The sequence below is a fragment of the Cibotium barometz genome, chromosome 48, assembly GCF_041138505.1.
Source record: "Cibotium barometz isolate CiBa-2024 chromosome 48, ASM4113850v1, whole genome shotgun sequence".
In the NCBI taxonomy this organism is placed as follows: Eukaryota; Viridiplantae; Streptophyta; class Polypodiopsida; order Cyatheales; family Cibotiaceae; genus Cibotium; species Cibotium barometz.
The window spans coordinates 3,296,763-3,319,934 of record NC_141093.1 but is presented as its reverse complement, the minus strand read 5'-3'; the positions used below and the strand labels follow the sequence as shown (position 1 = coordinate 3,319,934).

Below are 23,172 nucleotides of genomic sequence, written 5' to 3'. Positions count from 1 at the left end.
GCAAAAGAGAGATGGAACGATGAACAAATCACTATGAAACCACATGCAAGCTTTATCCGCATTCCAACAAGAAAAACACATTGTTTGCATACCAAGTCTGAGCCACAGAAGAGCTTTACAGAATCCAAGTACTCATCTGAAGCAGTCTTTCCTTCTACACTAGTGCTTATATTGCTCCTCTTGCGCAAAGGATCTTCAAATGTATCCGAATGATCCGAGGAATCAGACAAGAATAAATCCCAGCTCTGTGTTGCCTTGATGGATGTTGTGTGATCCCACGTAACAGTCTCAAACCCAGCAGGCTGTGTTGGTGTAGGTACATCACCCGTCAACAAATCTAATCCATGTCCAAGGGTGACAGAATTTGCAGGCAATTTGTCTGCTCCGTTTGGCTTATCGTCCAGTTCATGTAGCTTTCGTTCGGACATCAAGAATGGGTTTCTATTGTCAACTTCACTATCTCTATCATCAGATGCAGGTGCAACAACTTCTACCCAAGGTTCATTGTCAGCCAAAAAATTTTCCCATGGAAGAGAAAAGCCAAGAATTTCAATCTACATGCCAAAAAGGAAGTCATTAAAACAAGCACGAGTGTGCACACACACACACACACACACACACACATCAGAAACTACCTGGCCAAGTGTCATTGCAGTGTTTCCTGGGGACGTCGGATAGAAAGTGATAGCAATGATCCTCGTCAAAAAATCAATCTCGCCCTCTTGCTCTTCGAATTCATACAACCAAGGGAATTGATTCTCTCCTCCTCTAACTGGCATCGACCCAGCACCTGTAATAGCAGCATCTTCCGAATTCACAACACCAGGCAATAGATAGAGCAACTTTGTTCCGTTTGCACACCGAGGTATGGTGCCCCCCTGCAAATCATGTGAAAGGGGTGAAATATTTTCTATTTAAAAAATCCATACCTCCTTCCTCATATGAAAAGGTAAAGAGAAGAAAATAGTGATACCCAACTTCCAAAACAAGCTTCAGGCCATCAATGTATCGCCCAGCTCTCACATCAAATGAAGCAGGAGATGTGCCATCTTCTAATCCATGAGCGATTGTCAACAGAAGCTGACAAATATGGCATGGGCTTTTCAAAAATATAAACACCTCCACTATCTCAGCTGTCACCGGACAAACCTGCCAAAAACAGTATAACATACTAAATCTCTGTTTCGAGAAAGGCCATGACAAAATACACGTACGCGCACCCCCCCCCCCCCCCCCCCAACTAGCTCAGTACTTTCATAGTTTATTTCATGTTCATTTTGTCCTTTTTTTTTCTGTACACCCAGAAGACATTGACAGTTGTACATTGATTTGTCTCATAGGTCAAGTTTGGCCTCCAGTAGACGTTAATACAGCTTTCTTTCTTTCTCTCTCTCTCTCTCATAGATCCACTTGGTCTTTCGAAGACGTATATAACATTTCATTTCATTTTCATTTCTCTCTCACCACATGCCACGCCTCCCTAACCCATCTAGAGAGGCAGTGTTTCAAGGCCCACTTCCAGGATCCTCGCCCAGCAGCCATATATGCTGCAGCTTTTTGAGGACCAAGGCTAGCGGAGGCTACAGATTATCATGCTGTCACACATGATCAGAAGTAAGATGTTGGCACCACATAAGGTTGTGCTAGTAGAGTTTGGAACTTTGGGGTGGTCCCACTCGCCATAGATGCCCTCTTTCAGACCATCACCTACATCCAACATGTATATAGTCTTGATAGGGATCGCCTTCCAAGGCTGACACACTAGTCATCAATGCAGTTACATCAGGTGAGTGAGAGGGCCCCCTATTGGCACCATGCCCCAAAACGATTGGTATAATGAGGAATGCCGCACAACACTTGAGCGTCTCCTACGCGAGGTTGCAACTGGCCAAATCCGAGAGCAAGATGCTCAAAGGATTAACGGTTAACCAATACACAACGAGATGTAAGAAATGAGCACATGTTAAAGGCCAATACAAGGACTTATACCAATCTCTCAAAGGTGTGAACTATAATGAGGGCAAGAAGAAAATCCGAGAGGAACACCCCCCCCCACACCCCTATCACATCTCCATCCATATGGCGCACATATGCACAATCCCTGTACGAGGTACCAAATCAGCCCCCCATCCCAACACCATCACATCCATGCCCCATCACACCCACCATGGTAGCCCGAGCCATCCGGAGACTCAAAAACGGTTGATCAGAGGAGTAAAAAGGAATGGCAATTGCAGATCCTGATTTCAAGTTTGATATTCCTCTCCCTTCGATGGTTTCACCACTGAAAAAGTTCTCCGAAAATGTTGCAGTGGTCTTCTTACCAAGCTCTTACCGAGCAAGATGCCTCTTGCAAATGAGGTGGGACAATGAATAAAATCAGAGTTGTAGGGAAATGTAGTTGATGGTGCGTATTGGGCTACCAGAGGATTTTATGAGGTTCTTTTTAAAGAACCTAAACACAGAATAGCCTTGCTAGAAAAGTCACCTCTCATGTTTGGCACTCAGTTGGTTCATGTATTGTCGTGGTCGGCAAACAAGGATTATGAAAGTGTCATTAAGCATAAATTCCCAGTGTGGGTCGCAGTGAAGCATTTCCTAGAACATTTCCGTGAACATAGTGTTATTGTGCACAAATGCTGAGCGTGGGTCACAAAGAAGCATTTCCCAGAACATTTCCTTGAACATTTGCCTATGTCGGTTGCTTCATTGGGTAAGGTTATTTGTCCTCCTCGACCTGCTGAAGATGGAAATTACTTCATGATTCTCTGGGGCACAACTACACTTGTTGTTCCTTCGGTCTCTATTGGAATAAAATGTATTGGTCATAGACAACTTGGGATTGGCCATCAGAATTATAAGCATATTTGGGATACTTTTGCTGGTGCATGTTTTAAATGTAAATAGTTTGGGCATATCTCCAATAAATGTCCTGTCTCATTCATAAACCACCAGCTACGGCCTAGCCCCCAATGGCATCAGCTTCACCTTCTAATTCTCCTGCAAATGTCATTCTTTTGTCGCCCTCTGCTAATTTGCCTATGCAGCAAGAAAAACCCAAAGGCTCTTTGCCTATGGTTAATCAGCAAGCTTCCACTAGTAAGGCTACACCATCTACCAAGTCTAAATGGAAAAGTATAATGGATCACAATGGTATTATTGCCCCGAAAAAGACTTTCAAGGCGCCTTTGTACAAAACCCGTAATTGGATGCAGACTCGAGAGAATGCAGCTCACAATGTGGATTCCTTGGCAACTAATGTCCTCAATGCCAAAGCGAATCTTGCTGCTAATGCGGTTCACGTAACAGAATTCATGTTTGTACTGGAGGTACTCAACTCTTTGATAAGCATGATGTTATTTGGAATCTACTACAAGATCTAGGGAGATCTGTGCCATAGTTGTCAAGTACGATACCGTACGATTCACACAATACAATACCGTACGGAAAAATATGGTATGATATTAAAAAAATTCTTATCGTAAGATAAAATATGGTGTTTTAGCCAATAAGGTGATAGCTCAAGTGGTGAAGGTGTTTGCCTAGGACCAAGAGGTCCTAGGTTCAAAACCCCCCTTGGTGCTTCCTCGGTGGCATCACCTACAAGTGGATAAGTAAGCGCCTACGGGTGGCTGTCTACGGACGGTGAAATTTGGTAACTATGGGAGGCTCTTGGGCCAAAGGCTAGTTGAAAAAAAAAAGGTGTTTTAAAAAAATACTAATAAACTTAGGTATTTCCAATTCGAGATATGGAGTATTTTAAAAAGAAGGGAAGCATCATAGTACAGAGGAAGCTCAAACAGCCATAGACAAGCAAAAACAAGACCATTACCACCCCCCCCCCCCCAAAAAAAAAAAAAAAATCTAAAAAAGTCTGTACAAGTTCGTGCGTTATCGTACCATATGGTATTCCGTACGATATAGTGTCGTACGCTGTACGAAAACAACTATGATCTACGCATATGGATGAGAGTTAAATTCTCTCATTTGTTTGTCATGTACACAAGATGCTTCCAATAAAGTGTCACCTATAATGTACAAGGTATTTGCAATCCTCATAAATGGAGATGTTTACGGGATTATGTACATACAATGAAACTAGATACAGTTTGTTTGTAAGAACACAATCAGCATAAGTATGGTGGCTAGCTTGGCCATTTTGCTAGATATGACATTTTCTATGCCGGAAGCAAACAATTCTCAAGTATTTCTTTTCTTTTGAGACATGAACTGGAGCCAGCATTGGAATATAATGATTCATTGGGCCGCTGTATCATTGTGCAATGTACTTTGCAGGGTGAAATTTTTCAGTTTGCAAGAGTGTATGCATCTCAATCTTCCCATGAGCGGCAAAGGATTTGGAATTTCTTCAATTCCTATCCCTGGTTGTCAAATGCTTTTATTTGTGGAGATTTTAACAACTCTCCACGAAGGGAGGATAATACATTAGGCTTTTCTCATATGTTACATATTGAGCATCAGTCTTGGGAAAATTTCATTTTGCAAACACACGCCTCAGATCTTTGGCTTTTTACTATGAACTCCAGGATTCACTTATACCCATAATGCTCTCACTTGATATTGGGCTAGATTAGACAGATGGTGTTTGTTACATACTCGACAGTATGACTCCTTTTCATGCAAGCTTTGGGTAGACCATGCCTCGACACTCTTTGATCATTCACCACTATGGTTGACTTTATATCATGGGAACCTCCTCTACAACATCAGAGACTACTACAAATAAATAACAGCTATCTTTCGCATGATGCCTTCAAAGCTTTAGTACAAGATGCTATTTCTCCACTTTTTGCTCAATTATTAGATGATATTAACACTGCTTGGTTTCATTTTGTTCAACGAATGCAGATAGTCATGTTGACTATGGCAGGTATTATGTTACAGACGCTAGGCAAAGAGTTAAAATGGCTAAGAGACAAATCCAATCACTCACGTTACTCAGCCATCTTCAAACTCTTACACAAGATTAACAAAATATGTTATGTGAAGCCAAAGCGTGCGTCTCTGTGAATCAACAAAGAAAGATACAAAAATAGCAAATTAGATCGAGATGTAAGCAACTCCAAGATAAAGGTTGCTCATCCAAGCAATTTTTCAAAAGCTTGCCTGCTGATAGGCAGAAACATAAAACAAAGCATGTTAAGAAATTTAATGGCACATGGACATCCACAAAAATGGAGCTTGCATCTGAATGAGTCAATCATTATCAGCACATATTTCAGAGTTCATCTCGTGTGGATTGTGATGTCCTTGATGCTCAAAAATTTTTCTTAAATTGTGTACACTCCATTGTTGTCAATGAATCTGCTTTGAGGCATGATCTCCCCTTCATCGAGGAAGAGCTGACATGTGTGTTATATGATATGGGACGTTGGAAGTCACCTAGTTGGGATGGTCTAATGGTTGAATTCTTTGTTACTTTTTGGGATAAGCTTAAACTTCCGATCTTGAAGATGATTAATGTTGCATGGGAAACTAAATATATGCCTAATTCTTGGAAAGAAGGCCTTGTCACTTTGGTACCTGAAAAAGCATTGGGACAATCCTTTGATGATTGGAGACCAATCACATTGATGCCAGTTATCTGTAAATTGGCAACTAAAATGCTTGCAAATCGTATTGGTGGTCTGCTTTTCCATGGTTTGCATCCACAACAATATGGTTTTGTCCCCAGAAGACAAATTATGGACAATATTGCTAGTGTATATCTAGCAATGGAATATGCCAAACATACTTCTCAGGATGTTCTTGTTATGCAGGTGGATGTGGCTAAAGCTTTTGATACAGTTCAACGGGATTTCATAGCTAGGGTTATGGCTACAATGGGCTTTGGCTGCAAAATGCAACAAGCCATTTTTTGGCTATATAGAGATAGTACTGCCTAATGTGTTTTTGGTCGTGATCTTTCATCGAAGTGGACTTAGGAAAAATTTGTGCGTCAAGGATGCTCTCTTAGTGCATTGCTCTATGCGATTGCTACGCATCCACTTTTGATGTATATAGATCTTTTAACTGCACAAGAGCAACTACATGGTTTGCGATTACCTAATGGTTCGCATTTTGTGGCTCAATCCTATGCAAATGATTCTTTGTTCATGCCTCAAAATGATCCAAATGATCTCAAGTGCATCATGAAATCTTTGGAATTGTTTGGTAAAGCAACTAGACTTCATATCAATTTTTCTAAGTCCAAACTGCTTCCATTGACTTCTTCTCACTGGCATACACTGCTATGGTCAGGGCAAATTATTCCAATCGACCAACTGGTTAGACATCTGGGATATCCACTGGCATGGCATATGTCTACGTAGGATGCTATTCTTTGGGTATTGAACGAATTGAAGACCAAGCTAGCACCAAAAGCGATCACCTAGAGTCTTGAAAGAAGGCCAATGGGTTTACTTAAGATTCTATGGATTGCAAAGTCTATAAGTTGTCTCCAAGATTTATTGGACCTTATATGATCTTGGAAAGGATTAATGAGGTTGCTTATAGTTATGTCTCCCAAATGGAGTACGTGTGCATCCTGTCTTTCATGTTAGCAGATTGAAAATGGTGTTGGGTGCATTGGTTTCCGATCAAGAGCTTGCTTGCCGGACTCGAGGATCTATCTATCTACGTTCCCCATGACCCAATCGCTGATGTGAATCGTAGGGATCGTACCCTTAGGAGGAATAGGATAATTCCCGAGTCGTTCATTAGATGGAGGGATCGTGCGGATGAAGAAAGGGAGAATGTTGCCTCACTCCAATGCCAATATCTAGATTTTGTCCCGTGCTTGGACATAACGAGACTAGTGCTTAGAGATCAACTGGACACAGTTCTTATAGCAGTGTGAACTAGTCATTGGGCTATATAGGTGGGATTGTGGCTCATTTTAATGAAAGTTCATGTGTGGAACTCTACCTTGGGAGAGGGGCCTCCCAAGGGACCCAACTTGTGATTAGCCCACCGGTTAGCAGTGCTAGTGACAGAAGTCGTGAGGACTAGGGGTGAGTGGTATGGAACGTGCATGCTTTGTGGGTGTAAGCTTGCGAGGGTTGTGTTAGTCTCTAGCTCAAGGGTGGCTTACCACTCCGGGTGGTTTGGAGCCTATGGTTGGGTGATGAGTGCCCCTTTATGTTCCCTTGTTCACCTCTTGATTGGATGTACATAATTGTAATGGCTTGGACGTCCTTTTCACACATACAATTGTGAGTAATCAGTCTTGAGCAGACACACATGTAAGTGGAATCTTAACTGGGGTGTTTCAAGACGTGCATGCCTTAAGGGTATGGGCTTGCCAGGGTTGTGTTGGTCTCTAGCTGGGGGGGCATCTTACCATTGCATATAGTTTGGAGCCTTCAGTTGAGTGGCAAGTGCTAGCCTACCTCTTCTATGTTCCCGTGGATTTTCGTATGTACTCACCGTATGGTATACTGATTTGCAATGTTTCGATCGTGCTTCTCAGGCTATTCTTTGTGAGTATCGGTCATGGGAAGACACACAGTGTAAGTGTATTTTTATTATGGGGCCTCTCTCCCTTTGAATACAGCTCAGACTCCCCTTTTCTTGCTCGCTCACGGCAAGAGATCAACCACATCATTCGCCTAGATCTGAATCGGCTTCATATAGACGGAACATGGAATTCCCCGATCGAGCTTTCCTTGAAGATCCAACCTTTCATTGAGAGGCTCAGTTATCTCCACAGACACGTCCCACACCATGAGGATTACCATTGGTCAGCTGAGGGTATCGTCACAACGCCTTTGGATTGAGACGGATAGTGCACAGGGCATCCCAAAGGATAGATGGCTCTGCACGCTATGTAGCATGAGGGAGATAGAGTCAAAGGAGCATAACTTTACTTAGATGCCCAGTCTACTATGACATACACAGATGCTACCACTATCCCTTCAGGGAGGGTTTCGGGACCCTGTCACACAGGTGTTGCATTACAGAGATTAGAGATGCCTTGGACTTAACGTGTTAGAGCTGAGGCAACACATAGACAAATTATTGAGGTAGTAGTCCAAGAGGCTTATCACTGGCCTTTTTTGGCCCTCACCAACGAGCCCCTACTGAGACCTACAGGAGTCTCAGCCCACACAAGATCTGCGGCGGAGATAGACGACATAGACAGGGCTAGATGTCCCCACCTCTTGACATCCAGTCCACTCATGAACCAGATGTAACATCATTTCGGTCTCAAAACACGACTTTAAATGATGTGATAGTTGCTTGATTAATTTTCAATGAAGTACATGTACCTTTTATGAGTACAAAGGCTCTCCTCCTAACATCACTATTAATGTCACATCATACACAAATATCTAGATATTATTGATACCCCTCTAAGAGGCGGTTCACACACACACATACTTCCTCACTCATAAGAGTGAGTTCACACACACGTAAGACCTTAATTCCCAACATTCCGAGGCAAAGCAACAAGCATGATCATTCTCGGCAGGAGACCATAGCTATGTTAAGGGAAAGGGATTGCAAGCATGGGAACAAAGTGGAACAAATGCACACTTCTTCAACCAGACCTGGAGCCCCAAGGGTCTACGAGACCCAAAAGTAGTGCAGTGAATCCATGAGAAAATATATTGAGTCATGGAAAAAACTGGAGAAACTAGCTAACAGTGTTGCGAGAGTTAAAGGTGATACAATATGTCACTCTAGGTATATGTGAGGTAGTGTAGAAAGACTCAACTAATGATGACATACTCCTCCACCAACACAGATTGGAGGGCTATAGTAACATCTCTCGCTTGGGATGGGAGCTTTCCATGTTGTCGAAGAATGTCCAGGATTCGCAATTGCTCACGGGTAGAAGGTCGGGATGAGATAGAGAGAGAGAAAGATATTATTAACGTCTACGAAATACCCAGAGGATGAATCTCTCTATTGTATCATGCTGAGATTACATGGACACTACTGTATCACTTTTGGTCTCATAGACCCACTGGGTCTTTTGAAGACGTGAGAAGGATCCGGAGCAGCGATCAAACATGATGCATGGATATGTATATATGATGATGTATAGAGGAGCCTAAGTGGAAAAAAACAACGCGTAGCGACCAAAGTCAATAAGAGTAGGTGCAAAAAAAAAAAACGAAAATAGAAGGTGTACTGGAGAACAAGAGAACCGGGCAACGTAACAATCCAAAAGGTGGCAAGGCAACGACGGGCCTAAGAAGGGGACTGTGTAGATTTTCAAATATACAGTTGAGAGAGCGCAGGAAAGGAACCAAGAAAGTGAAGAGAGTGTGAAGAGGCTACAGTGACAAGACAACCTACAGAGGAAGGTCTTACAATTTTCGAAGGCTGAAGAAGTGAAATTCAGTGCAACATAGGTGAAATTGGACAAGTCAAAGCAGAGGATGCGCCGTGGACCAAAGAATCGGATAGGAGGTGGATTCCCTATGATTTCTGTGTGGCAACTCTATTAGAGACATGACTTAGTCCAATTTTGTTCAATTGTTGCTGCTGTCAGTCAAATGAGTGTTGATTTGTGTCTGTTTGGGAAGGCCAATAGTTTGTGGATGTTGATTCATTGTAGTGTGATTTGTGGGTGATGTTGATGCTTAGGGAGACCGTTTGTACCAATATGACATGATGAATGTCTCTGTTTCTATCATGTACTTAACATTCACTGTCTCTGATGCAATTTGGCAATGGATCTCTTCATGCACTTTCACACGCACTCCACACACACACACTCTTTTTTTTTTTTGGTAATATCCAGTGCAGTATATTTATATGCTCATAAATTTACATGATGGGAGGTCTCCGAAATGGAGAGTATCCCAAAGATCAAAAACATAAAAAGAAAAGCTCTATGCAAGAAGCATCCATATCACCCTCATGGCAGGCATCATATAAGGATTGCCGCAATGAGGCCCGGAAAGATTCATATGGCTTGTGAATCTACCGACCCAAGTATGCCAAATTATGCTCACTCCAGATTGTCCAAAGAGCCCAATATCTCACCCAAGAGAAAAATAGTCAGTATTGAGACAAAGACCTCATAAATCTGCCAAAGACCCAGAAAGGTTTCCCAAATCTATGACTCGAGAAACGGAGCCGAAGATAATCTGAAATTCTCCTGAGGAGGATCCTAGAACACGGGCAGTGCCAAAGCAAATGAAGAGCAGTCTCTGAAGGAGCCTGACATCTTAAACATGTGGATGGTGCAATGCGACGTTTAGCAAGTGTGACCCCCACTGACAATGTGCCTGTCATACATCTCCAAAGAAAAAGTCTTTGTTTCAATGGCATTTTACACTTCCATAAAATCCCGAGATTCTTCCGCCACCATGAGAGGGGCTTCCTTATATGCCACAGAGAATTAGCATGTTGCTGAATCCATGGAGCAGGCTGAAGAAGCCTGTAAGCTTTGATGGAGGTTAAGGCGGGAAGAGGAACAGGATGAGTGCATGTGGCAGAGGGTTGCAATTGCCAATCCGTAAGCCTGTCTGTGTCAGCCACAGGAGGAACAGGTAGAAAAGGATGTAATAAATCAGCAATTTTCTTCCATATAGACCTATGATGCATTCCCAATGCATAGGAAGCAGTGGCCTAAGGAAAAGATAAGACATAGTCCTGATCATCTACCACATCATGTATATATCTAATTCCCGATTTCATGAGATTGTATGCCCGAACAGGTTCCTGTAAAGCGAGTGGAATGTCAAAGATGGCACTCCAATGAATACTTTCTTTCCTCATTGAGTTTGTCCCCGAGCAATTATCAGGAGCCCATTTGACCTTAGAAAGTACTTGTTTCCAGTCAAGTATCAGGGTAGTAGAGAAAGGACAGCCAAGTATCTTCCCTACAAATCTCCCAATGACAACCTCCCAATGATCAGTAATCCAATGACCATAAGCACAAGTCCTCATGTTGACACACATGGATGCTAGCATACAAGTCCATGGCTGTTGTTGGCGGAAAAAAGTACGCAACATAGTTGCCTTCCTTGCAAGTACATGATATCTTATATTGAGGACATTAAGTCCACCATGCATCCTAGGAGAGCACACCATTTCCATCTTCATCAGTCTCAATGCTTTCACAGCAGTTTTTGTCCTCCATAACATCTCCATAGCTTTAGACATAAAGGCTGAAATATCCCTGGAGGACCAATGCAGTAAAGGCAAATAGAACTGGACATAGGACATTACAATGGACTGTACTATTCTGAGCCTGACATGAAGAGGCCAAGTAGAAATCTTCCAATATTCCAGTTTATGTTGAAGTCTTTGGAAGATCCATTTTAGCTGCTGCTTCCTGGTGATATGCCATCCTATGGGATATCCCAAATGCCTGACTACATCTTTGGAATGCACCACCTGACCTGGCCAAAGAATAGAATGCCAGTCACATTGTTTCAGGGGAAGTAATTTAGATCTGTCAAAATTGACATGCAATCGCTGCCAAACCATACAATGAAAGAGTGGTCATAAGCATTTGAACTTCCCGGGAAGAATTCTGTGGCATAAAGAAGGAATCATCAGCATATGCTTGTGCCAAAAAAGATGCAGCCCCAGGGATTTTAAGACCAGTCATCTGTCCTGTGTTTGTAAGATGATCAAGATACATTAAAAGGGGATGGGTCGCAATGGCATAGAAGAGAGCACTAAGAGGACAGCCCTGTCTAACTGATCGACCCAATGTCCATGACCGAGACAGATAACCCCCAAGAATGCACTGAGAAGTAGAGCCAGAATAAAGCCAGTAAACTGCATTTGCCATCTTGGGACCAAAGCCCAACTTGGTCATGATTTGAGAGATAAAATCCCATTGAACAGTGTCAAATGCCTTAGCAACATCCACCTGCAATATAAGCACATCTTGATGCGAATACTTAGCATATTCAATTGCAGTCAAGGCATTGGATATATTGTCATGGATTTGTCTTCGCGGCACAAACCCATACTGATGAGGATGAAGTCCCGCATCCAGTATCCTGTGAAGCCTATGTACAATCATTTTGGTAATGAGTTTGTAAACTACAAGCATCAAAGTAATAGGCCTCCAATCTGACATATGGTCACACAGATGTTTTTTGGGCACAAGTTTGACTATGCCATGCTTCCAAGAGTGCGGCAATTGATTTTCTTGCCAGGCAACATTGATCATTTGCAAGAGAACTTCTTTCAAATCATCCCAAAAAGAAATATAAAATTCCACCGTAGGGCCATCCCAGCCAGGGGACTTGTATTTGCTGAGGTGGAACAATGCATTATCAAGTTCTGTGTCAGTAAAAGGTCTCTCCAAGGTAAGAGCATCATCCATTTCCACTATTCCAGAAACATATTGGAGAAATTCAGTCCTAGCCTCAGTCATTTGATTAGATGGGGAACTAGGAGCGGAGAATAATTTCTGGAAATAATTTTGGCATTCATCTTGGAGATCAGAGAAAGAGTGCGTCCAAGAGCCATCTAGCTTCCTTACCCTTAGGCATGAGTTTTTCTTTCGAGTAGCATGCAAGCCCTGAAAAAAGGCTTTTGATGAGCAGCCCTTATCCATGAGGGGCTTCATTCTTGCCCTAATCTGCCATTTGTGCAATTTCCTCTGATCATTAACAGTCAATTTAGACTGAGCATGTGAAAGGAAATCCTTTTCTGAATCAGAGAGAGGCCTTAACTGAGAAAATTCAGTCAATTGTTGTGCTGTCCTTTTTGCCCATTTAACCTCATTCCTCCATTCAGTCATATGCCAGTTGCCATATTCCCTAATGACATTCTACATACGAGAGACAAAGCTGTCCCAAGTATAATTCATGTCCTCCTGGGCATGCAAAGGCAAGGGATGAATTGCAAGTCTGATCATTTGCTGGAAATAGTGATGTCGGAAATAAGCCTGATTAACATGCAATAATCTACTGGAGAGGGGTGGCAAATCATCCAGGGGCATGCCAAGCTGCAAATTCATCCACAATGGGGCATGATCTGACAAGCCCAATGAGAAATCTATAAGGAGATGAGGGCTAAAATCTGCAAATTGTTGAGGGTAAAACAAATACCATCTGTCAAGCCTTGCCCAGTATGTAGTAAGTGCATTATGATGAAAAGTATATCCACGCACTGACCCTTGGAGAAGCACCCATAAATCTTCAGCCTACACAGAAAGAAACATGCTGTCCCATTTCTGCCTTTCCAATGATAGCATATGAGATCTTGAAGTGGTGTTATCCCTTGGCAAAGGGGAATTATTAAAATCTCCACAGATGAATGCATTGGATCTCCATGGATATCTGCATAAAGAATCCCATAATGAAGCCCTCATGGCAGAGGTCTGGGAAGCATAGACTGATGCAAACTCAAGAATATCACCATTGACATTACATTGTATGACCATCCATCTGCCACTGCTGTCATTGAAGGCTAACTGAGGCTCCAGCTCATGTCTAACCAGTATGCATACACCTGAGTAGGTTGTGGTACCAGCATAATATATATCATAACCGCCAAAATAAACATGATGACCGACCATGGAGTGTTGATTATGCTCTTGCAAACAAACAATATCTAGCTGCATTTTATGTACATAATTCCATAAAAGCCTCCACTTTGAGACATTGCAGAGGCTCTCTACATTGAAAGAGGTACATACAGCAAAGTATCAGATATAAAAAACAAGACATCAGAGAGGCAAAGCCTCTGCCTGCATGGGCTGCATTCCTTCATGACCCATGAAAGACATAGCATTCTCCCCTTCTTCTGAATCACATATGGGGATGCCCTTCTTCAAAACCCCCACCCAATTTTGAAGGACAGGAGCTGAAGTAGAAGCCTGTCCTGGTGAGGGAGGAGAAGCATCCCATTGACGAGATTGAAGGGGGCGTTGCTTCAATACAACCACTTTCTTAGGTTGTTGAAAACCATCCTGATCAATCCCTGCAGATTCCTTCATCTTCTCTTTTCCTTTATCTTTTCCTTTTCCAGCAAGTAACTGCACCTGATTGATTGGTTTGGCATTCTTTGCTCCATTTCTATTTGCTGTCTTAGCTTGCAAATTCTCATTCTTTTCCGGAGTCTGGGGCGGCAAGGCATTGGGAGGGCGCTGATGCAGAACCATTGGGCATTCAGAGGCTAGATGCCCAAACTTGTGGCAGGCAAAACAAGCTCCTGCAAACACACCCCACTTCAATAATTCAAAATACTTTTTTCCCAATTGCACTCCCTCAACTTCCACTGCAATAGAAGGAGGGGTAGGTGTATCAGTGTCCCAGAGAATGCAGAACCTGTTACGGTTTCCCATGGCGCGTGGAGGACAAATGACCTGTCCCAAAGAAGCAGCCAGGCCAGGGAACTCTTCCCACATATAGTCCGGGAAGTTAACAACCTCAACCCATACAGGACAATGATGTCGTATAAGACTTTGATAGTCCTTGTTTGGGGACCAGGGCATAGCATGTACCATCTGCTTCCCGTAAACAGGGGAGAGAACTCAAAAAGCCTCTGCTTGCACGAAGCATCTAATAAATGCACCTCATAAAAGCCTCTGGAAGCAAAATACACTCCCTCTACAAAGCATCCTCCAAGGATGGACTTAATCCACTACGCGACATCACTGGCCGCTGGATTCTTCCTGGAACGAAAATTATAACTGCAGTTTGAGACAACTGCCTGAGAGGATTCACCAGGAACGGCAATTTCAATTTGTACGTGACCTCTAGAACCGGTTTGCCCCATTCCTGTCGTGACTGCTAAAAGTCATCCTTAAGGGTGTCAAAGACGTACTGAGCTTCCATAGTAAGTTCATCATCTTGTGATGCAGGCTCTGATAGGCGGCGCTTAGCATCTGCAGGTCTTTCTTTTCGAGCATATGTACAAAAATCCAAACCTGAAGCCATGATTGAAATACGACAAGACAAGAAGGAAAAAAAGAGCAACAGTACCAGAGTGTAGAAGAGCCGGGAGAGAGGCAAAGGTAGCGGGTAAAGGAAGGCAATAGGCGGGGCAGTAAGCGCAGTAGACAGGCTGGAAAAAGGCCGGCGAGGGAAAAAGATCAAAGGGCAAATGAAGGTGGGGAACGTGGAGCAGAGCGCAATTAGATACAACAAAAGTGGAGGCGGCGGCTGATGACGGGGCAACCAGGCAAGCAAGTCGCGCTTCACAGGCAGCAGGCAGGGCGCACAGGTCTGCGGGGTAGCTAGCATAGGCAGGAGCAGGAAGGACACACAGGTCTGCGGGGCAGTCGGCACAGGCGGCGGCGGCAGCAGCACACACACATACACACTAAACACACACACACACACACACACACACACACACACACACACACACACATAGAGCATATATTCACACACAGCCCTTCGTACTAAATTTTTGTCAAACCTCCGGAGATGAAGGGCAGACTCACCCATAATGAAGCCTAGCACTAAGGGAAGTAGTAAATAGAAAGAATTAGTACAACAAATAAGTAATTGATAGGGCAAATGCACCGCTAAAGATAGACAAAATAAGCACAATATCAACTGCCTGCAACTCCGACGAAAACTTCACAATGTGAAATTTGCATGTCCGCTAATACGGCAGAAGTGTTGTTATAATCCTTTGGGGTGAAGGGAAGAAATTTTGAGTCTAGTCTGACAAACAAGAGACTAACAGAAGTCCGCAATCAGACGGTCGGGTTTGTAGGCTGTTTGGTCTTTCAAGATCAGCTGTGAGTTGATTGTAATCAACTGAAAGTCTTTAGGATTGAAATCTTGTGTGGTTTGAGTGTTTAGAGAGTCTAGGGGTGTTAGAGGACTCAAAACTAAGATAGTCTGATCCAATTGAGTTAGCTGTCAGCCATCAGCTGTCAGAAATCAGTTCAATTAGATCGGTCTGTTGTGAGTCAATTGCAGTCAATAAAGAGTCTTTTGTGATATATCTCTATGAAATCAGAGCAACCTCAGGATTAGGAAGGTTTGCCGGACAAGTAAAAGAAAGTTCCTGATCCAAGTAAGGCATCTGAGTCGGCTGGTTCTATCTCAGTTAACTAAATTAGTATCCGTCAAGACCAGTCGGATTGATGTTAGCAAAAGATCCGCCAAGCATAAAGAAGGTGTTCAGCGTGGTTATGGGGTAGAAGGATTGAGCTAAGCTAAAACAGGAGGACAATAAGAGAGCTAGGAGGACTCATATCGGATCGAATTCTGCGTCAGTCTTCCGAACCAGTTTATAGACAACTAGGTAAGACTAGTGTCGGCAAGGTGTCCGCAAAGGAGAACTGACAAGTTTTGAGAAGTTCTGGGTCAAGTATTTGAAGTTGGCTGACGTTGGAAGACATTCTGGGAGTCAGGCGGACACGTTTCTGACTGTGATCGACAACAAGCATCCGTCTACACTACAATTAAAATTTGATCAATTCTGTGTTAACTAGGGGGGATTCAGGTCAGCTACTTGTCAAAGGAAGTCAGCTGAGGCATTTAGGCTAAAGATCAGAGGTCTTGGTAATTTGATTTGACCTCGGAGAACAGTCGGAGAGGTAACAACCGAGTTGGATTGAAGGGTGTAGAGGTATCTGTTTGTGTCAGCCCCCGGAGGTCAGTGGATTGATTCCTAGTTGATTGGTGCCTTTTGAGTTAGGATCCTAGTGTCCCCTAGTTTTGATCCCTATATATTTTCTTCTTGTGTGCTTGCTAGTGGTGTAGTAGAGGCCATCAACCAGCAACCACACATGCTTTGGTGCCCCCACTGAGGAACAGAAAGTTCTTGCTTAAGACTTTGACCAACAAGTTGAAAACCACTTACAGATCAACTCAGAACCTATGGCTGATTTTGCTTATGATGTTTTCAAAGCTAAGAGGGGGGAAGATGTCACTCAATTCTTGAGGAGGGTTGAGTTGACAGCATTCAAAAACAATAGGGATGATGATGCATATAAAGCTTGGATGATAGGATTGCTTCTGGAGGGAGCGGCCCGGAAATGGTATGAAGATGTGTTGACAGAGAAACAGAGGGGTAATTGGGAGTACTTGAGAAATGCACTAAGAAGAAAGTACGGGAAGACTGAAAGTCCAGAGGACCTTTGGAAGGAGCTCAATAGGCTGTACCAAGGGGTGGAAGAAGAGATTGTTGCTTTTGTAAACAAATTTGAAGAAGTCTCTGGAGAAGGATTGTGAGGGTATTAGGGAAAAATCAAATACCTCTTGATTTCTTGAAGGATAGATTTATAGGATTGTTGCACGGGGTTATTAAGAATAAGGTTGAACTGAAGGACCATGACACCATTTTGAGGCAGTCAAGTTGGCATCAGAACAATGGAAGAAGAAGGTGCAGAAGCAAGAGCTAGCTCAGAAAGAGAGGGAGGCAAGTTTGTCAGCTAGATATGACCATGGTACTGGTGGACATATGCTTGAGTCTTTACCTGTTGACGTTCATGTAGAAAGAGATCGTCGTGTTGAGATTCCAAGAGCTGCTGAGATAGACAGGGATCAGGAAGGTCTGCATGAGGTGATTCAAAGCCTGGGCAGTTCAAAAGTTAAGTGTTTGGGTGTGATTGAGGGTATGGAGCTGAATGTACTTGGTCAAAACGTGGTAATTGATGTACATGTCATGCCAAAAGGGGTTGGGGCATATCCTATCATCTTGGGAAGGCCCTGGCTTATTGCAATGAGGCAAGACTGGTACAGATGATGTATAGATTTGTTTGTTGACAGGTCCAAAGGAAAAAGAATAAGATATGATCTAAAAACAAGTAAGATTCTGGAGATTAGAGAGAAGTTGGAAACGGAGAGAGGAGCTGATTCAGCTTCTCATAACACTTATGATGACTACTCTATTGGTTCCTCTGATGGAACTGACGGGGAATCAGAAGTGGATCAGAGTTTGTTGGAGTTGGAAGTAGATATTTGTGGTGTACAGATGATTAACCATACAACAGAGCCCGGTGGTGCTCAAATTGTGGAGCCCAATGTTCCAAAGCATAAGCTTATGGAGATGCTTGCATAAGATTTGACCAATGAGGAAAAACAGCAATTTGGAAAACTGCTTGATAGGTACCCCAAGCTATTTGCTAAGGACCATACTCAGATGAGGGGTACATCTAGTGTTGTCTATGAGATTAAACTAAAGGAGGGAGCTAAGCCAATAGCTCAAAAATTAAGGAGATCAGGGACAATACAAAGGCAGATTTTGGAGACAGAGGTCACAAAGTTGCTACATGCTGGTTTTATTTCTCCAGTTGATGATGCAGAGTGGGTGTCTCCTATAGTTATTGTACCTACAAAAGGGAATAAGTGGAGAATATGTGTGAACTACAAACCACTGAATGCTGCTACAAAGAGACACCATTACCCTCTTCCCTTTCAAGATGAAATTCTGGATCAGGTGGCAGGACATGAAAGGTATTCAATCTGTGATGGTCTTAGTGGATATTAACATATTAGAATAGCTCCCGAGGACCAAAAGAAGACTAGTTTTATTACTCCATGGAAAGTGTTTTGCTATAGAGTGATGCCTTTTGGATTGCTCAATGCCTATGCCAATTTTCAGAGTTGGGTGGATAAGATTCTTGCTCCTTACCTGGGAACTTTTGTCAAAATATTCATGGATGATTTCTATGTATACAGTGACAGGCTGTTACATGTAGAGAGGTTGGACATTGTCTTTAGACATCTTGATGATGATGGAGCCCAACTCAACCCAGCAAAGTGTAAGATAGCAAGAGCAAGGATAGTGCTCTTGGAACATGAGGTAAGTGAGAATGTAATAGCCCCAGATCCTTCAAAGGTAGAGAGTTTACTGCAGATGGAAAGCCCTAGCACAACCAAAGAGTTAATGAGCTTTGTTCAAAAGCTCAAGTGTTTATCGAGATTTTTCTTTATGCTGGCTAAGTATGTTTACCCTTTGCAAAAAGCTAGTCAGCAAGATCCATTTAAATGGAGTCAAGTAGAAGAGGATGCTTTTGATAGTCTCAAAGATAAGTTGTCTACACTGCCAACAATGATGCCCCCACATTGGAACTAACCCTTCTATCTGAGCCTCAATATTGGGAAACATGCAGTGGAAGCAGTGTTGATGCAAAAGGGAACAAAGAAGTCATATATGAGACCTGTTTTTTATGTCAGCAGGGCAAAGGGTGAGATTGAAAAGGCTTGGCATGAGGTTGAGATTTTGGTTTGGACTCTTGTATATGCCACAAAAAGGTTGAAGCCTTATGTGATTTATAGACCTTTTGTTGTTCTCACCTCTTGTAATCTTTTGCCTCATGTAATGAAGTATCCTGGTGATAACCCAAAGATACAGAAGACATGGTTCTTTAAGGTGAGAAAGTTCCTTAGTTATTTCTAGGCCTTTCAGATCTGGCATGTGTCCAGGGAGGACAACATGAGAGCACATAAGTTAGCAGAGCAGGTTTTCTCCAAGGATTTATATGCTATGATTAGCATTGTACCAAGGCGGAGAATCCCTTTATGAGGAAAAGCAGGTCCTTCTAACAGGTTTTGCAAGAAGAGGATTAGATAATTCAATAAGGAGAGCAATTGTCAAAAGAGCTATGAGGTATGTATTCATTGGTAGCATATTGTATCACAAAGGAACAAATGGTGTTTTGAGAAGGGTTTTATGTCAGGATGAAATTCAAGATTGTTTGAAAGCTTGTCATGAGGAAGGATGTGGAGGCCACTATGGGATTGACATTACAAAAAGAAAGGTTGTTGTAGATTTGGTGTTCCTTTGGAGTTGGTCAGTGACTAAGGGAGTTCAAAGCTGATTTCGTCAAAAATCTGACCAAGAAATTGGGTATTAAACATAGGTTTACCACACCATACCATCCCCAGTGCACTAGGCTGGTTGAAAGCTTTAATGGGGTTTTCCAGAAGCTATTGTTCAAACTAGTAGAAGACCACCCCAATGATTGGGACATGTACTTGGACAGAGCTATATGAGCTTTCAGGGTATTTGAGAAGAATGCAACAGGGTTTACCCCATATCTTCTAGTCTATGGAGAAGAATGCACATTGCCAGTGAGTGTAATGCTTCCCTCACTTGATTTTTTGTTGTAGCATAGTATGACCTAGGAGGAACAAGAGAGGAAGAGATGGACTAGTTTATATTCTTTACTATCGGACAGAGAGGAAGCCATCAGGTGGTATGAAAAGATTAGTTAAAAGAGGATTGAGACATTTAATGATAAGTTGGGAAGCAAGGATCTGAAGAAGGGAATGTTGGTTCTGAGGTACAATAATGCTCTTGATACTGCCTTTCAGACCAAATTCAGAGTTAGATGGGAAGGTCCTTGTATTGTACATCAAGTTTTTTCTAATGGAACTTATCAGCTGCAAGACTTGGGAGGTCAGATGCATACAAGCAAAGTTAATGGCCTAAGGTTGAGGCCATATCATATCAGAATCATGTAAAGCAAGAAGAAGGATCCACTAAGAGGTTGGGGCAATATGTGAGAAGCATCCAGAGCAACGATCAAACATGATGCATGGATAAATGAAGTGTATATATGATGATGTATAGAGTAGCCTAGGTGGAAAAAAACAACGCTTGATGACCAAAGTCGATAAAGCACGTGCCAAAAAAAAAAAAAAAAAAGAAGGTGTATTGGAGAACAAGAGAACCGGGCAACCTGACAATCCAAAAGTTGGTGAGGCGGCGATGGGCCTAAGAAGGGGATTGTGTAGATTTTCAAATATACAATTGAGAGAGCGCAGGAAAGGAACCAAGAAAGTGAAGAGAGTGTGAAGAGGCTACAGTGACAAGACAACCTACAGACGAAGGTCTTACAGTTTTCGAAGGCAGGAAGTGAAATTCAATGTAGCACAAGTGAAATTGGACAAGTCAGAGCAAAGGATGCGTCGTGGACCAAAGAATCAAATAGGAGATGGATTCCCTATGATTTCTGTGTGGCGACTCTGTTAGAGACATGACTTAGTCCAATTTTGTTCAATTGTTGCTGCTATCAGTCAGATGAGTGCTGATTTGTGTCTCTTTGGGAAGGCCAATAGTTTGTGGATGTTGATTCATTGCAGTGTGATTTGAAGGATGAAGTTCATGCTTAGGGAGAGTAGTTGCTCGGATTTGCCTGTGAAGGATCCTCAAGCTTTTAGTGTGTTCATTTGATATATTTGAACCCATGTCTTAGGGATGTTGAGACAAAGTTTGTCTTTGTTTTTGTGAAGAGAGCTGAGAGTCAAAGCTTGAATCTGTGTTGTGATTGGTGAGAATTTGTGATATGGAGCTTTTTGGTTGATTTTATTGAGGGAGAGTAGCTATGAATGTATGTCTGATGTTCTGAGGGTCAGAGCTGACTAATAGCTGAATCAATCTTCTTCAGTTGAGAGATTACAGCCAAATAGGGTCAGAAGGGTGTCAACTACAGTCAATTGTGCATCTAGTGGATCAGTTGGTGAGGCAGAAGAGTTGTTATAATCCTTTTGGGGTGAAGGGAATAAATTTTGAGTCTAGTCTGACAATCAGGAGACCGCCAAATGTCAGCAGTCACACGGTCGGGTTTGTAGGTTGTTTGGTCTTTCAAGATCAGCTGTGAGTTGATTGTAATCAGCTGAAGGTCTTTAGGGTTCAAATCTTGTGTGGTTTGAGTGTTTAGAGGAGGAGGAACACCATTGGTTGTACTCACCTTTTCATTGTACTTGTAGGACCTGCATACTACACGGGTCTATCTTTCTTTTGGCACGTTTTCGCTCCATGTTTATGATCTTCAGTTCACGCATGGAACTTATGTAACACTTTTTGTTCTTATAGATCCATTGAGTCTTTAGTAGACGTAAATCTCTCTCTCTCTCTCTCTCTCTCTCTCTCTCTCTCTCTCTCTCTCTCTCTCAGTAGTATCATCTTTATTTTTCATTTTCTGGGATTTTTTATCCAGACATTGTATCAAATCCACCATGATGTAACTTTTGGTCTCATAGGTCATTATGGCCTTTTGAAGACGTTAATATAACATTTCATTTCATTTCATTTCTCTCTGTCTTTCTCCCTTTCTCTTCACTTCTCTCTCTGCGCACCCGCCTTCTCTCTCTTCGCCCCCTTTCTCTTCGCTTCTCTCTCTGCGCTCCCTTTGCCCACCCGCTTCGCTTCTCTCTCTACACCGGAGGGTTCGCGGATCCTTACATCAGAGACGGTGCCTACACCAGAGGATTCAGAGCATCATTGCGAGGCATCACGCTCGTCCGACCAGGCATCTCACTATGCTAGATATCTAGGCCATCCGGCAGAGACCCATGCTAGAGCTCCTAGGATGATTACCACTCCAGCCATATACTGTTGTACTCACTATCTCATGTATTCATGTATCCATGTACTCATGTACCCCATTTTGACTAGTAGCGTTAGCTTCCCACTCTCCCTAGTTGCTGCTTCCACATGCTCCCTTACTGATGTATTGTAGAGCTAGATACTTACCTTCAGTCCTTTCTTTTCTTTTCCAGATAGTGTATCAGATGTCATATGGTTGTAACTTTGGTCTCATACACTTTGGCCTTTTGAAGACGTTAATAATATAACATTTCTCTGCGCTCCCTTCTCTCTTCACACCCGCCTTCTCTCTCTTCACCCCCTTTCTCTTCGCTTCTCTCTCTGTGCTCCCTTTCCCCACCCGCTTCGCTTCTCTTTGCGCTCCCTTCTCTCTTCCCACCCGCCTTCTCTCTCAGCGCACCCGCCGAAAGAAATGGGCATTTCTCGTACATTCATTTGCCGAAAGAAACGGGCATTTCTCGCCAGATGAGAACAAGAGTTATACCAACTCTTTTTGAGCGAGGACAACTCAGAAGCTTGGCGCATTCTGGTAGAAAAAAGAGCACCTACACCTATCACAGATCCTAGCCTTCGGGAGGCTTATGCACGACAGTTGTATGATGTGCCAAACCAGCCTATACCACAAATGTCACACATCCCTAGGCCTACATCATCTTATCTCTTTGATTCCCCCAATGTAACTAGGGCTCCTAAAAAGCTGCATAATGGGAGAGCAAAAGATCATGAGGATCTACGCGCGGGTGTCCATGGGTACCACGTATTGGCTCCCATTCTTGCTAGTCTTTTTAACAAAGCACTCTCTAAAGGCTTCCCACCCTCCTGGACTACCAACACCATTGTCCCCATCCACAAAGCAGGAGATCCCATGGACCCAGGTAACTACAAGACTATCATGATTGGTCACACAATGGCCAAAATCTATGGGGCAGTACTAGAGGACATGAT

The 23,172-nt window shown here is 42.8% G+C and overlaps 1 protein-coding gene across 1 annotated transcript in view; it reads right to left on the bottom strand.

The window, feature by feature from the left end:
- Nucleotides 1-23,172, bottom strand: part of SAC9 (sacI homology domain-containing protein / WW domain-containing protein) — a 101,073-nt gene that overhangs the window by 3,735 nt on the left and 74,166 nt on the right. Inside the window, exons 5-7 of the mRNA XM_086785178.1 lie at nucleotides 979-1,149; nucleotides 636-878; nucleotides 93-554 (exon numbers count right to left, since the gene is read on the bottom strand). Coding sequence (XP_086641304.1) covers nucleotides 93-554; nucleotides 636-878; nucleotides 979-1,149 — 876 coding nt within the window. The remainder of the gene's footprint in view (nucleotides 1-92; nucleotides 555-635; nucleotides 879-978; nucleotides 1,150-23,172) is intronic.